The sequence below is a fragment of the Myxocyprinus asiaticus genome, chromosome 38 (genome assembly GCF_019703515.2).
Source record: "Myxocyprinus asiaticus isolate MX2 ecotype Aquarium Trade chromosome 38, UBuf_Myxa_2, whole genome shotgun sequence".
In the NCBI taxonomy this organism is placed as follows: Eukaryota; Metazoa; Chordata; class Actinopteri; order Cypriniformes; family Catostomidae; genus Myxocyprinus; species Myxocyprinus asiaticus.
In genome coordinates this window covers 10,113,999-10,129,960 of record NC_059381.1, presented here as the reverse complement: position 1 = coordinate 10,129,960, position 15,962 = coordinate 10,113,999, and the positions used below count along the sequence as shown (strand labels likewise).

At 37.4% G+C, this 15,962-nt stretch overlaps 2 protein-coding genes across 2 annotated transcripts in view; both read right to left on the bottom strand.

Annotated features, from left to right (window-relative positions):
* Positions 1–6,981, bottom strand: part of LOC127428765 (calcium/calmodulin-dependent protein kinase kinase 2-like) — a 31,422-nt gene extending 24,441 nt beyond the window's left edge. The window contains exon 1 of the mRNA XM_051677367.1: positions 6,833–6,981. The gene's annotated coding sequence lies outside the window, so the exon portion shown is untranslated. The remainder of the gene's footprint in view (positions 1–6,832) is intronic.
* Positions 6,982–7,860: 879 nt separating this feature from the next.
* On the bottom strand, positions 7,861–11,311 carry snrpd3l (small nuclear ribonucleoprotein D3 polypeptide, like). Its single transcript, XM_051677398.1, has 4 exons — positions 11,204–11,311; positions 10,424–10,558; positions 9,032–9,224; positions 7,861–8,103 (listed from the first exon to the last, which is right to left on the bottom strand). The coding sequence occupies exons 2-4, from the start codon at positions 10,547–10,549 to the stop codon at positions 8,033–8,035; spliced, it is 390 nt and encodes a 129-aa protein (XP_051533358.1). The 5' UTR covers positions 10,550–10,558; positions 11,204–11,311; the 3' UTR covers positions 7,861–8,032.
* Between the last annotated feature and the right edge of the window lie 4,651 nt (positions 11,312–15,962).

The following is a 15,962-nucleotide window of genomic DNA, read 5'->3' as shown; positions in this document are numbered from 1 at the left end:
GAAAAGACTGAAATCTCCAAAATGGTTGGTCAATATTAAGATCGAATAACATATTTGAAATCTGCAATAAAATCTGACAACAAAACAATCATAAATTGGGCTTCTTTAGCTCAGATTACGAAAAAAAAAAAAAAGAAGAAGCTATTTTTCAGAATGGTCCAGTTAATGCACGTGCATCTCAATGGAAACTGACAAGCGTAGTCTCTGTCAAAGAGGTAATTGGCTGTTTTAACTGTAAGGCAGGACTTCCATTCCTGCCAGTGTTCCAATTTTTCCCCACTTATAAGTAAACCAGTGACCCCTCTTATCCGTATCTGATTGTATTCTAAAAAATGTCCTCCTATTTCCTCTCTTAATTCTTCTATGACCGTGGGAACTCTGCTTCTAGGATAAAGCCTGAATGGGAATTGGGAACAAACGCTAGACTCTACAAAAGCCTTTGCCCTTCATTTAGATGAAGCAACACAAGTTTTGCACCAGGCTTGTCCTAAAGTCAGGTCATTGTTATAAAACTCTATTGCTTTCAAAATAGCATACCTGTACAGATTAAATCGTCTCAATAAAGCAAATAAGCTTATGAATATAAGATATTTTGAAGATGTTTCTCAAGTAAAGCCTGCTCCAAAAAGATTATATATCTCCATCTTGCTCTAAGCCTCCATTTCTTACAGCCAAGATTTAGATGTGGTAATTATTTTGGCAAGCACATTTTCTGAACAATGCAGACTCTGTGTGTGTGTGGGAGATGTGTGGGTCTCACAGAAAAAGAGAAATATAAGCAGGTACAATAAAACAAACATTCATTACTCTAAAGGGTTGAAAAAGGAGAACTTGTGTGGGCTGGCCCACCCCCTCTGTGCATCCTCATTTCTATCTCTTGCATTCACAGAGATTCAATGCGTCTTGGTTTTTCGTCTATTTCTCTTTCGTTCTGTCATTTTCTTCATCTGTGATCAAATCTCTACCCGTGTTTTCGCTGTAATATCATCTCAGGGCTTTGGCCTCCATGCGATCTCTTGTTAAAACACCCACACAGCTGGAAGACGGTGTTCTCTCGCTTGTTCTCAGAACATGGTGGGGAAAAAAAGCATATTTTTCTCAGCGTTCCTCATCTTTGACCCCTCCCTCATTTATCTCCCAAGTTGTTACCTTGCTGATGCTCTCATTTTCACCCTACAGCTCTAAATCAGAACATGCTGATGAAAATTCATGCGATTCTAGCTAAAAGTGACACTTTCACACTGGCAAAACAGAAAGCAAACTCACCTATAACAAGATCAAGATTATCTGAGGTTAAAGTGACTAAAATATAAAAGAAAAAAACAGCAAACAGATGAGGGGTTGTGGAAAACTCAGCTAAAATAATGCTAACAAGTGACAGCTAACTAAACAAGCTTACTAATGTCAAAAGTGTTGTTTACTAAGGCTTTTCCTCACACTTAGGTTTATGGATTTGAAAAAAAACCTTAAAACTAAGGCCAGATAAAATACTTTGCTCAAGTATGCGAACACAGACGTGAACGCTTTGCCAACGCAATTACCAATGCACAGTCCAGTTGAACATACTTTACATGCGCTCTTCCACTGTGGTGGTAACAAACCTCTGTACTCAAGGAGGTGATAGAGATACCTTGAAAGGTCTGTGCCATTAAACTGGATGTGTTATTATTCAGGTAAGTTGCTATAAATATATACACTATAGCAATATTTTCTTCAAATTGTTACTCCGCCATGACTGTAATAGAGCGCAACAGTCTGGTTCCGGAAGTAAAAATGCCATTCATTTATCCCATAGACAAACTGATATTCAATGATAACTTGTAAACCATTAAAGACCGATGGTATATGTTCACCGATGGTATATGCTTCCTCTGAAGCCATCTGTCTGCTTTATTTCAATGTCATTATTTAAAAATTGTGTTTGATAGCGGAATTCATGGTAAACAACTACATTACCCATGGTACAGCAGAGAAAGATCCACCAATCAGAGAACCGCGGGCAGCAAAACCCGCAAAATGTGCATCGGAGCGACCGTCCACTCCAATGACGCACTGTGAATGACGTAATCGAGTCGGTCTCCCTTCACCTTAAAACTACTTATCTATTTGTACATATCGGAATATTTAGCAAAAAAAATTAAAATATATTGTTTCTATACTTATAATCAACAACCTAAAATAAATAGTTTTACAGTGATGTGGAAAAAGTATTTACCCCCTTCCTGATCACAGTTAGGACTTTCACTAGGCCACTCCAAACTTTTATTTAGCTTCTTTTGAGCCATTGGGTCTTATTGAGCAAGTGGACCTACTCCTATGCTTTGGATCATTGTCTTTCTGCATAATCCAGTTGCATTTGAGCTTCAACTCATGGATTGATGACCGGATGTTCTCCTTAAGGATTTACAGGTAGAGAGTAGAATTCATGATTCCCTCAATAGTTCAGCACACTGAACACATTCAGTCTGAACGGCCCCTTATCTGATTATGCCTAAATTGTATTCATTGTGGTGAGAAACACCAAGCATGGTGGTGTTAGTGTGATGTTGCGGGGATGCTTTGCTGCTTCAGGGCCATGCGACTTCGCATGGCCCTGAAGCAGCAAAGCATCCACGCAACATCACACTAACACCACCATTTCCTATTCCCAATGCGCTCTAAGTCCTCGTGGTGGCATAGTGACTCGCCTCAATCCGGGTGGCGGAGGACGAATCTCAGTTGCCATCATCTTATCACGTAGCTTGTTGAGCGTGTTACCGCGGAGACGTAGCGCATGTGGAGACCCACGCTATTCTCCGCAGCATCCATGCACAACTCACCACGCACCCCAACAAGAGCGAGAACCACATTGTAGTGACCACCAGGAGGTTACCCCATGTGACTCTACCCTCCCTAGCAACCGGGCCAATTTGGTTGCTTAGGAGACCTGGCTGGAGTCACTCAGCATGCCCTGGATTCAAACTCGCGACTCCAGTGGTGGTAGTCAGCGTCAATACTCGCTGAGCTACCCAGGCCCCCACTCAGACAACAATTCTTAATTTCTTATATGTTGCTTCTAAAGTAAATGTATCTTGTTTTAAGGATTTTTAGACAAATTTAAATTGAAAACAAGACAAAAACACTTGATAACAATATAATTTTTTGCAATGAATTTTTTTTCCCTTTAATTCAGTGAATTTCATTTAGAGGTATTTTTTAAAAGATTTTGTCCCCTTTATTGTGGGTAAGCATGTTTAATATAACCTTTTAACTTCCAAGTTGGGGCACAAGCTGAATAGTCGGTCATGAGCTAATGATTAATCATTGCAATAATCACTGAATAGTCGAATTATCGTTTGAATAATCGTTAGATTAGTCAATTATCAAAATAATCGTTAGTTGCAGCCCTAGTACATACTATAGTTGTGTTATCTAAAGTAGGTATTTGGATATGGTAATCATTCAGTACCACTCTATTACTGTCTTTTACCATAAATGTACTATATCACTGCCACTATATTTTTAAGCGCAAACTTCTTGATACAGTCATTAGCCTATGTGTACCCTGGTAATCTCAGCCATATCAGAATGTATTAGCTATTTCTAGTGCTTACTAGCATAAGAAGTAAAAAAAAAAACACTGTGATAATGAACAAAAAGATGCTTTTAATATCAGATTAAATTTTAATTACTAGCCCATCCCTGGTGTCTGAGCCATTTCTGACTTCCTGTCCTCATATTTCTCAACCTCGATGACAAAGAGACAGCCCAGCTGAGCACAGAGAAGCCAGGCATATCTGAGCCATTTGTCAGACCAGCTGCTGATGGTCGAATGACGAAAGTGTGTTGAAAGTCAGAGGGATGGATGAGCCATTAACCAGCACAAACCTCAAGCAACACACTGAAACTCATGTGACTGGATGAGAGTACCTAGCAATAGGAATGAGTCGGATTTTTTATTTAATTTTTTTAGCATTAGAATTTTGTATGCAATGCTTTAAAAGAGATGATTTAAGAGATGCAATGCTGTCAATTTCAACACGCTGTCAGAAGAGTTCTCCAAGACAAAAAGTACATTTATCCCAACTACAACCATCTCCAGTCATCAAAACACTGATTTTGTAACAAATTTACCACCTTTGAACAATAAATTACAAGAAACTTTTTGTCTGACTTAAAATCACCTGCAGTGTTTCAATTATTATGCATAATGAATAGGCCTTCATTTTTTGTGAGGACTTTAGACATTTATTTTAATGTTGGTCTCTAACACATAGTCCCACAAGACAGATGTCTTTGGCTTTTGCATAACGTCTCCAGCATTGCAATGCGTTTTTAATACGCCACGTTAAGTTAGAAACAGTTCAACTTTTAAAAACACGTATCAAGATGGCTGCGTTATGTTTCATTCTGGTGCGCTTCATCCAACTGTTTTTGAACAGAAGAACACGTCAGGCGTGAACGGCCCATAAGAAATGTGCCAGATCGTAATGTGGTGGACTAAATCCATCTGATCGGGGTGTGGTGGATGTAGTTTTGCATATACTATACCTACTGTACCTCGCAAGCATCTACACACATTGCAAAGCATCACATCCTCTTTTCAAGAACAGGGAATGCATGTTGGATGTGGCCTGACTGCAACGGTTGGCTGAGCTATTTTAATCTAAGAGCAGTTCCTACATTCTTCTGTGACCTACTTTGATCTTTGATGGATTGAAAACCAATTGTTTCTCCTTAACATGCCCTAACTACCAAACACACACACCTCCTTTGTAATGGAGACTCGGACTCACAAGCAAACTACAATGAATCCCTGCACCTCCAATGAATGCATGCAAAACAAATCAGATCAACATTAAAGCTGAATTGTGTCATTTCTGTGCCACTAGCATCATCAAACGGAATTGTCAAAATAATAGAGACTTGTATCCTTGCAGAACAAAAATGAATGAATAACATCTATTATTCATGCGATTATCTAATCAGCCAATTGTGTGGCAGCAGTGTAATATATAAAATCATGCAGATATGGGTTAGGAGCTTCAGTTAATATTCACATCAACCATCAGAATGGGGGAAAAAAAAAAATTTGATCTCAGTAATTTGGACCATGGCATGATTGTTGGTGCCAGATGGGCTGGTTAGAGTATTTTCTGTAACTGCTGATCTCCTGGGATTTTCACCCACAACAGTCTCTAGAGTGTAAAGAGAATGGTGCGAAATCAAAAAACATCCAGCGAGTGGCAGTTCTGTGGGCGAATACGGCTTGTTAATATCAGAGGAGAATGGCCAGACTGGTCCAAGCTGACAGGAAGGTGAAAGTAACCCAAATAAACATGCGTTACATCAATGCTATACAGAAAAGCATTTCTGAACACACAACACGTCGACCATTGAGATGGATGAGCAACAGCTGCAGAAGACCCCTCCGGGTACCACTACTATCAGCTTAGAACAGGAAACTGAGGCTGCAATGGGCACAGGCTCACCAAAACTGGACAGTAGACAATTCTAATTATAAAAGTAAACATTATACCTGTAAACATGGTTTTAGTGTGATAAAATAAGCAATTTGCCAATGTTAACAAGGTTGACTAGGGTGACCATACGTCCTCTTTTTTTCGGACCTTAAAAAAGCATCTGGCTGGGATTTCTAAATTTGCCAAAATGTCCGGGATTCGGCTTTAGTTGCATTATGATGTGCATCTGGTTTAATACTTTATTGTGTGTGCGCGCATATTTACATTTCTTTAACCCTTCTTTGTAAGTCCCGCCTTCTCGCACACCAATTGGTCGATTATAAGAGGCTTGCAGCAACTATTGGCCAAATTCCTGCCTGTCAATTTCTCCAAGAACGCGCTGTTATGTTCGGCATCAAACAGTTGCTTGACAGTAACAACAAATGACAGCTGAGTGGAAACAATGCCCAAACGAAAGTGCAAATTTACAGAAGATTTGCACAAAAAATTCCCATGCTTTCGTCCAGGTTGAGATCCGTGGGAAGCAGAATGTATGACATGTAAAGCTGGCACTTATGTGTCAGTTACTAATAAAGGTGCAAGTGATTTAGAAGCACACATTAGCTCTGAAGCATAAAGGGTCAGCAAAAGGTGAAAGTTCATCAGGTAAATTAACGGACTACTTTTTGCGACCAGGTAAAATTGTTATCACATTGCTTCATTTTCCATGGCCATTCAAAATAATAGTAAGAGTAAATGAAGGTACACTCATGGCATCAAATATTTTATTTAAGTACATGGACATTCAAAAGAATGTTGAAAATTTTTATTTATTTATATATATATTTTATGTTATGCTAATAGAGTGCCTTTTTCACTGTATTAAAATTTGCATTCATAGTAACACTGTTTTGAACCCTATTATAAACTATATATATATATATTTTGTGGTTCTCAACAATATGCCAAAAATTCTGTAAAATAATTTTAATTTGTATTGAAGTCGGAACATTCCTTTTAACTGTTTTGACTTGACAGCTGTCAAATAGGTAAGATAAAAATCAAGAATGCGGAGTTCTGCAGTAACTTCTCTTACTATATTCCCTAATGTGAACATATTTATATAGGTTTCATCACTCCCCGCTTTACAATTCTCACGCAACGCATAACACGCACATTATATATAAAAGCTGCATATAAATACTGATACTGGATTGAAGTGCTGCTTCCCGTTAAGAGAATAATTTTAGGCTTCTTATTTTGCTAAAGCTGGCTAACGCACCTCTTATGAAACAGATGTTTGGAAAATCCAGCCGCGGATTAATAAAATCATCGTGATCACGCATGTCGGTTTATAGCAGCTTGTCGTTCGTTCAGTGTTGTGTACTTACCTCGGCCGTTGATTAGATGCTGTTGAACGGTATGTTGTTTAGCTCGCTGACAGTAATGGTTGCGGCTTTATGATATGGTATGATGTTCATGCAGCGGGGAACGGAGGTGGATCTGTTGTGTGAAAAGTGAGAGGTGTGGCGCCCTCTAACGGACAGAATGGGAACTGCGTCCACTTGGTGTGATATTTCAACTAACGCAATAACATTCACACCGTTTCAAGTGTGGCTTAAGTGTCCAAATACTTTTTGGGGCCACTCACTGTACATTTTTTAACAGCAAAATGCACTAATAATTGTGTGGATTTGTTACTTTAAAGGGATCTCTCATCATTTACCCTCATGCCATCCCAAATGTGTATGACTTTCTTCTGCAAAAAACAAATGAAGATTTTTAGAAGAATATTTAATCTCTTTAGGTCCTAACAATGCATATGAATGGGTACCAAAAAAATGAATCACCAAAATGCACATAAAGTAATCAATAAGACCCAGTGGTTAAATCTATATCTTCAGAAGCGATATGATAGGTGTGGGTGAGAAAAAGGTCAATATTTAAATTATTATTATAAATTCTGCTCTCTCTGGCCAGTAGGAGGTGATATGAACAAAGAATGTGAATCACCAAAAAACAAAAATGTGAAAGTGGAGATTGATAGTAAGACAGGACTTAAATATTGATCCATTTCTCACCCACACCTATCATATTATTTATGAAGATACAGATTTAACCACTGGAGTCATATGGGCTATTTTATGCTGCCTTTATATGCTTTTTGGAGCTTAATTTTGGTAACTGTTCACTTGCATTGTATGGAAAGAGCGGAGATATATTTCTAAAAATCTTCGTTTGTGTTCACCAGGAGAAAGAAGGTCATATCCCTGGGAGATGGAATGAGGTTGACTAAATGATGAGAGAATTTTCATTTTTGGGTGGACTATCCTTTTAACTATAAAAAAAAACACATAAATAAGATGCATAAATAAGGTTATGAGGACAGACTGGTATCTTAGCAAAATAAGAGAGATACTGATAATTCAACAGCTCCGTTTATTACATGAGAAAAGTGAAATAAAACGTAACTACAAAAACCCGCAAGGCATGTGGCAAATACAATCACAAAATTTTTCCACATTTTAAGTCAAAAACGAAGAAAAAAAAAAACTGTACAAGATGAAACTTGGACTACAATGTGATTTAAATCATCGTCTTTTCTGGAAAATATTTCCTCTGCCTCCTGGTGGTCCTCCTCGCCCACGGCCCCTGGCAGCGACTGGATAGGAAACACAATCAGTTAGTGGAATGAGGTTAATGCTTGTTCTTTTCACATGACCTTGTCAACTTGTTCAACAGCTCAAACTACAACTACCAATTAAACCAACAGAAGCATTATTATTAAAAAGTGCCAAGGACATCTTGTTCTATTATGTAACCTGCTTGAGAATCTTTAAATATAAACCTACTGTAATGTAACACAAAAGTTTTCATGCTGAATGTGATAAATTAACAATAACAATGCTTTTGAGACTATAGACCATTTCAAGAATGTAAACAAAAACAAATGAATTAGAACGATCCAAACCTATTTGCAGATCCTTTCAACAAATTCTCTTTTTCAAGGTAAGTCAGTCCACTCGGAAGCCGTTTTTGGAACGCTCTTGGACAGTTTGGGCAGATATTTTTCTATGTAAATGAGCATCATGACAGTGCAGCTCCTATCTACTTGAATAGGGAAAGACCGAAATCTCCAAAACGGTTGGTCAAGATTACGATAAAAGAACATATTTCAATAAGCAGTAAAATTGTACTGGTCTTCACTCGAGTGGCCTGGACCCTCACCGCACTGGACCCTCACCGCTCTGTTCCTGGACCCACGAAGACGCCAGCAGGTAAAGACCGGTCTCCCGAGGAGAGGTGTTTAAAGGCAGCGGTGATGGGACTGTATTTATTTCATTGACCGTTCCAATTTCTTCCATTCGTTTTAATAGAAGTGGCCCGTCTCTGCTAAATGGTCTCGGTTTTGACAAGCAGGAAATATTCACAGAACAGTGATGCCACTTGACATCACCAACGAACAGTCCTTGAAATGGTCTATACAAATAATTTGTGTCTATCTACACTCTAGCTGCTTAAAAATACATAGTAGAACGTCTGTATTAAAATAGGGCACTGTAATAAAGTCAGGATGCTTGATTACTAACCTTGAGCTTTGAGAATAGCAGCTTTGCCTCTTCCGGCTCCTGCCCCTTGGTTTTTGTTTTTCATGCTCTTCAACATGGGGGCATTTTTCAACATGTCGGGCAGAATGAGGAAGCGTATTTTGCTGCCGCGTATGTACACCTGCTCCAGCTGAGACACTCTGCCATCACGATAGGTCACAGTAATGTTTGCCATCTGATTCACACACAACAGTTTCATTATTCAAGACTAACTAAAAATGGACAATTTCTTTTAATATATACAGTACATCTTTCAGAGTACATAGATGTGTGTATATACTAGGGCTGTCCAAATGAACGCTTTAAAGCATGCAATTAATTAAAAGTTGAACATGTACATTTTTCTAAATCGCAATTAACGTATTTACCGTTAACAAATCATAAACACTGGTTGGACAAGGGCAGAACCTTTGCGATGTGTCCGCCTGGAGTAATTACACTGACGCACACTTCACAACAGCACTTCTCTATCAGTGATAAAATGATGGAGAAGGCACCTCTTAGTGCTTTTTGCTGTACAAAACAAGCCCAGATGGGACTTTTGATAGAAATCAAGTATTTTTCAGCCTATGTAAGGCGCATTTTAATTACCACAGAAGCACGTCAAGTCTTAAATATCACCAAAACGCATAAATAGACGTTTTTGTCTGCAAGCGCTTTTCAAGTGGAGAAACATTTAATGTTACTTGAGTTGGTGCTATTTTAGTGTATTTCTAGCTTTATACTGTGGAAGGCTTTGTTTGGAAAATTTTAATGAAGCAATATTGTTACATATTGTTTTGTTTTCTTTCCTAAGAAGGAAATAAATGCATTTTGACATGAACAGAAGTATATTTTAGAGTCAAATTTCAGCACTTTAAAAATATGCAATTAACCATCATTAACTATGAAAATGTATGCAATTAAAAATAGTAATCGACTGACAGCACTAGTATATACACACTTGGGACTATAGAAATAATTATCCAATAAAGAGGCCAAACAAGTATACTTGCACCAAAGTTCACATTAATGTAAACATGTAGGCATCATAAAAGTCTAGTTAACCCAAAAACAAACATTCTGTCATTTACTCACTGTCATGTCGTTCTATGGAACACAAAAGGAGATATAAGGCACTGACTTACAGACAGAGTCACCATTCACTTTCATTGCTTGATTTTTTTTTTCTTCTTCCAAAGAATGAAAGTCAATGGTGAATGAGATTGAACATCCTAACATATTGTGTGTTCCACTGCAGAAAGTCAGTCATATGGGTTTGGAATAACATGAGGGTGAATGATGACAGAATTGTTATATTTGGGTGAACTATTCCTTTATACACATCAAGCATGATTTCAAATTTCCATGGAATTAACCAAGCCTAAACAGTACCTGGCAGTTCATGTTATCTTCTGCTTCAATCAGTTTTCCTCTGTACACCTCACCGGTGTTTGTCTCACAGGTCACAATGTGACCCTCTGCTTCATGCAGCACTTTGATTGGGACACCAATAGACATCTTTTAACTCTGAGGGGAGAAAGACAAGATAATTTAATGAGTAGGTCTTAACACAAATGTAAGGTCACAGCAAAGTGTAATCCTTGTTGTAGTTTGAGAAGATATATATTGCAGTGGGTAGTGGGCAAATACTGCTTGTGAAGGGTAACTTATGCATATAAATTGCAGACGTGTCAACTTGCCTGCATGTGGTTTATCTCATCATTCCAAACAAAAAGTGCTTACTACTGTTTCGTACTAGTCATACTAATCAAACACATGGCTTATACATTGAGAGTGCACGTTATACAAGATAATTGTGCATTAACATTACATCAGAACATACTAATACGATTCTAAAAAAAAATAGTATGTGTGTTTTACACAAATTTTGTTTAAAAAATGACTATTTTGAATTTCAAAATGATCTACATGAAAAGCAGTCACTATAACAGAGTATGCGTTTGTTTATTCGTTTACAAACTTAACGCATACACAAACGCATTGAATATCTATTTGCATTCAAACGAGTTGCATGAACGGCACCATACAGTCAGCAATAATGGCTAAAATTGGCTTTGTTCGCTAATCAGCTGAACTACAATATTCTCGTAAGCGGTATAATAATAGGAGGTGTAATACTTTTGTATAATAAAGCATTTATCAATACATTACCTTGAAACAAAGGCCTCGGAAAAATTGTCGGTACTTGCTACACTCGGCGATGAACAACGTGAGTATTCGCGGCGTTTCCTGCTCCCATAATGCAGCTGAACACAGAAGACCCGCCTCTTCCTTTGCTGATGCATCTTGGGAGTTGAAGTCCAATTGATGATGCAGACGCAACACACAGGCTTACAGAAGAGGGCAGTATTGCATTGACTCCGTGGATAGTAACAACTGATGTTTTCTAAATTTTATATGTAACCATTTTTATAATAATTAAATAAAAATAATAATAATTTGTACTAATAAATAGTAATGAAGATTGTGCATTTGTCTTTGATCTTTTCATTTGGCGGAATTTCTTGTTGATTTTAAAATTATTGTCCATAAATCCATATTTCAAATCTTTGAACATATTGCATCAGCTTGCAAATGATACTGAAACCAATTACTTATACAATGTAAAATGGTGTACGCTTTCTGATATTTTTATTTATTCGTTATTGTAATAATAATATTATCTTATTATTTTTTATTTAGTGTTTGCTATATATAATATTGTAAATATTTATTTATAAATATTTAACAACATTTCTTGTCATTCATCGAGCATATGCCATATATCAAAATGACCATGCACATTATTGCACATAATAGTTTGATGAATATGTAGAACACAATCAAACAATAAAGGTCAGCTGAAGAACTGTTAAACAATGGACAGGCCAGGGGGCTTGGAGAAGTTACTTGTTAAGTTTTTGGCATCAACTAGATGCATTGCTGTACAGTGATGCATGCATTGTGCAAGGCAGCAGAGTGCAGTCTAAATTTGTTCTGTCAACCTGGCGCTTGATAATAGATAATGATTCTAGGTCTATTCTCAGCAATAGTCATTTCATCTCCATCTGTAAATCTTTGCAAAGCCTTACTGTTGAAATTAGCCTGAATTTCAGATAGTTAATTTAATGCATTTGATTTTATATTAAGGAGCCAGGAAGTAAACCATTGTGTCTGCTGATTCTGTTTATTAAATGAATATTCCATTGCCCTGAAAAGGGTTAGTTCTCCCAAAAATGAAAATTCTCTCATCATTTACTCATCCTAATGCCATACCAGACGTGTGTGACTTTCTTCTGCTGAACACAAATGAAAATTACCAAAATTTTGAAGCTCCAAAATGCACATAAACGCAGCATAAAAGTATCCATAAGACTCCAGTGATATGATAAGTATGGGTGAGAAACAGGTCAGCTTTTACCATAAATTCTCCTCCCTGCCCAGTAGGTGACGATATGCACGAAGAATCCGAATCACCAAAAACAAAAGAAGAAGAATGTGAAAGTGAAAGTGGAGATTGATAGTAAAAGGGAACTTAAATATTGATTTGTTTGAGACAAAAACAACAACAACAACAACAACAACAAAAACACACTACCCATTACTTTAGAAACACATCAAAGATTATTCTACCACTCTTTCTGTGACCTGAAATTGACCTCATCAGTGAATCTAAAGTTCTAAGGAATTTCATCTGCTCACTGCATCTTAGCTATAAAAAAGAACCATAAAAAAACTTTAATTCAACCAATTACAGTCACATCGTGCAATAGGTCAGGATGTGTCTGTTGATTACACAGTTACTCTCAGCAATGTCTTCAAACCTCATTTTGCCAGCAGAATGAACCTGCCAACAGTCACTGATATATGTAACACACTGACAGTCTGTTAGTTCACTTCAGTCTGATTTACACTAGACAAGCATCCTTGATGGAAGAAAATAAATCACTGTGTAAGGCTAGGGTCGTAAAATCGTTTGTGTAAAGGATATTTGTCTCATTTAAAAAATGGTGCTCTCAAAAGTAATAATAATAAAAAGATCAAACCATACCAGAGCTGAGCTGGCTGAAAATGTTCTACTTTTTACTAACCCACAAACCAGCTGATTTTAAGTAATACACTCTGACCAATTGCAAGACATATTGCAGATTCTTTTTAAAAGCAAATGCTAAAAGATAACAGAGAACTTACTTAGTTTTTACCTATCATTATTGCACATATGTAGGTTTAGGGATTTGAACAAACCCAGAATAATTGGGTAGAATAATTATGATTATAATATTTTTATTATTATTATTATTATCATCAGCATTTTATCCTGGACTCCTCATGCCCCTCAACCAATCATTCAGAAACAATGGAAACACTCATAGTTACAGCTACAACATTTGACACCATATTTTTGTGTAGTTCAATTATCCTTCAGTGTAGGCCAAAAATAGAGACAATATTGTATAACATAAGCTCTTAGTCTAACTCACTTCTCAATTTTATGAATGGGCACTCATGTCTAGACTTGCACCTTCTATAAACAGACGTGTGCTGTGTGCCCAGAAATGTCGGCATTCAGACCATGTGTCAAGTGCATGTATCGTATTATAGTGGGAGGAGTGTTTTAATGCGGGTCTTTCCCACTCTAGAGCTGTTTAATGAGGGAAAAGGGAAGTGTAATGGTAGTTTAAGGCATCATCACATGCCCCTTCATTTGATTTCCATTGCATTAGGCCAGCCATTGGCGTCAGCAGTCTCTTGGTAAATACAATCACAGCTGTTCTGTGTAAAAGAGTGTGTGACTGGGTTTGTTTGTGTGTGTTTGTGCACTATACAGCAGTGTTTTATATCCTCTTTGAATTTTATGATACACAATTAGTATGTTTTGTTGTATAATAAATACATCTATTACCAAAGGTTACACATATAATATACGCTCTGTGCATTGTTCTGGGAAATTTAATCATTATTATGAGTATCAAAGTCCACTTTTGAGTGTTTTTGGAGAGAGAAGTCCACTTTGACACTACACAGACACTGTTTAGTTTAAACCAACCATTATCAAAGATTACAGATGTCTGCTGTTATCATCAAGCATATTAGCTAAACCAATGGACAAAAAAAATAGGTTTTGTTCATTTTTCGAAACACTTTTTATTTTGTACATTTTAAACTAGTAACACATGCTTACAAGCAGTACTGTACAATTATGTTTGGTCAAGTTTTAAAGCGCAACAGAGGCTCTGACAGGCTTGGACTTAAAAGCAAATGTGATATATCTTGTAAACGTGCCACACATCAGAAGACTTTTATGGCATGGTCATAACAGATTTAGCTGAATTCCCCTGATTATTGATTTAATACATTAGATTAACATTTGTCTCTAGGCCTAAATTTTTCTGTGCTAACTAAATACATAAACATTTTAATTATGCCTAAATACCTGTAAAACATAAAAAAAAAATAGAATAAATAAAAAAATTATACTGCTTGCAGGAGTATTAATATATATTAGTCCATCTGTGAAACACAAGATTGAGGGATGAGAGGATAGTGATTGTGACTGTCAAGCTCCAAAAGCAACATAAAAGTCATTCATATCACTTGTGCAATATACAGGTGCATCTCAATAAATTAGAATGTCGTGGAAAAGTTCATTTATTTCAGTAATTCAACTCAAATTGTGAAACTTGTGTATTAAATAAATTCAATGCACACAGACTGAAGTAGTTTAAGTCTTTGGTTCTTTTAATTGTGATGATTTTGGCTCACATTTAACAAAAACCCACCAATTCACTATCTCAAAAAATTAGAATACATCATAAGACCAATAAAAAAAACATTTTTAGTGAATTGTTGGCCTTCTGGAAAGTATGTTCATTTACTGTATATGTACTCAATACTTGGTAGGGGCTCCTTTTGCTTTAATTACTGCCTCAATTTGGCGTGGCATGGAGGTGATCAGTTTGTGGCACTGCCGAGGTGGTATGGAAGCCCAGGTTTCTTTGACAGTGGCCTTCAGCTCATCTGCATTTTTTGTTCTCTTGTTTCTCATTTTCCTCTTGACAATACCCCATAGATTCTCTATGGGGTTCAGGTCTGGTGAGTTTGCTGGCCAGTCAAGCACACCAACGCCATGGTCATTTAACCAACTTTTGGTGCTTTTGGCAGTGTGGGCAGGTGCCAAATCCTGCTGGAAAATGAAATCAGCATCTTTAAAAAGCTGGTCAGCAGAAGGAAGCATGAAGTGCTCCAAAATTTCTTGGTAAACGGGTGCAGTGACTTTGGTTTTCAAAAAACACAATGGACCAACACCAGCAGATGACATTGCACCCCAAATCATCACAGACTGTGGGAACTTTATACTGGACTTCAAGCAACTTGGGCTATGAGCTTCTCCACCCTTCCTCCAGACTCTAGGACCTTGGTTTCCAAATGAAATACAAAACTTGCTCTCATCTGAAAAGAGGACTTTGGACCACTGGGCAACAGTCCAGTTCTTCTTCTCCTTAGCCCAGGTAAGATGCCTCTGACGTTGTCTGTGGTTCAGGAGTGGCTTAACAAGATGAATACGACAACTGAAGCCAAATTCCTTGACACGTCTGTGTTTGGTGGCTCTTGATGCCTTGACCCCAGCCTCAGTCCATTCCTTGTGAAGTTCACCCAAATTCTTGAATCAATTTTGCTTGACAATCCTCATAAGGCTGCGGTTCTCTCGGTTGGTTGTGCATCTTTTTCTTCCACACTTTTTCCTTCCACTCAACTTTCTGTTAACATGCTTGGATACAGCACTCTGTGAACAGCCAGCTTCTTTGGCAATGAATGTTTGTGGCTTACCCTCCTTGTGAAGGGTGTCAATGATTGTCTTCTGGACAACTGTCAGATCAGCAGTCTTCCCCATGACTGTGTAGCCTAGTGAACCAAACTGAGAGACCATTTT

What these genes read in the sequence shown, in the direction of transcription:
- snrpd3l (XM_051677398.1), bottom strand. Translation starts at nt 10,549, where the DNA reads ATGTCTATTGGTGTCCCAATCAAAGTGCTGCATGAAGCAGAGGGTCAC. An exon ending in AAGATAACATGAACTGCCAG is followed by an intron (nt 9,225 to 10,423) that starts GTACTGTTTAGG and finishes TGTGTGAATCAG; the next exon opens with ATGGCAAACATTACTGTGAC. An exon ending in TGCTATTCTCAAAGCTCAAG is followed by an intron (nt 8,104 to 9,031) that starts GTTAGTAATCAA and finishes TTTCCTATCCAG; the next exon opens with TCGCTGCCAGGGGCCGTGGG.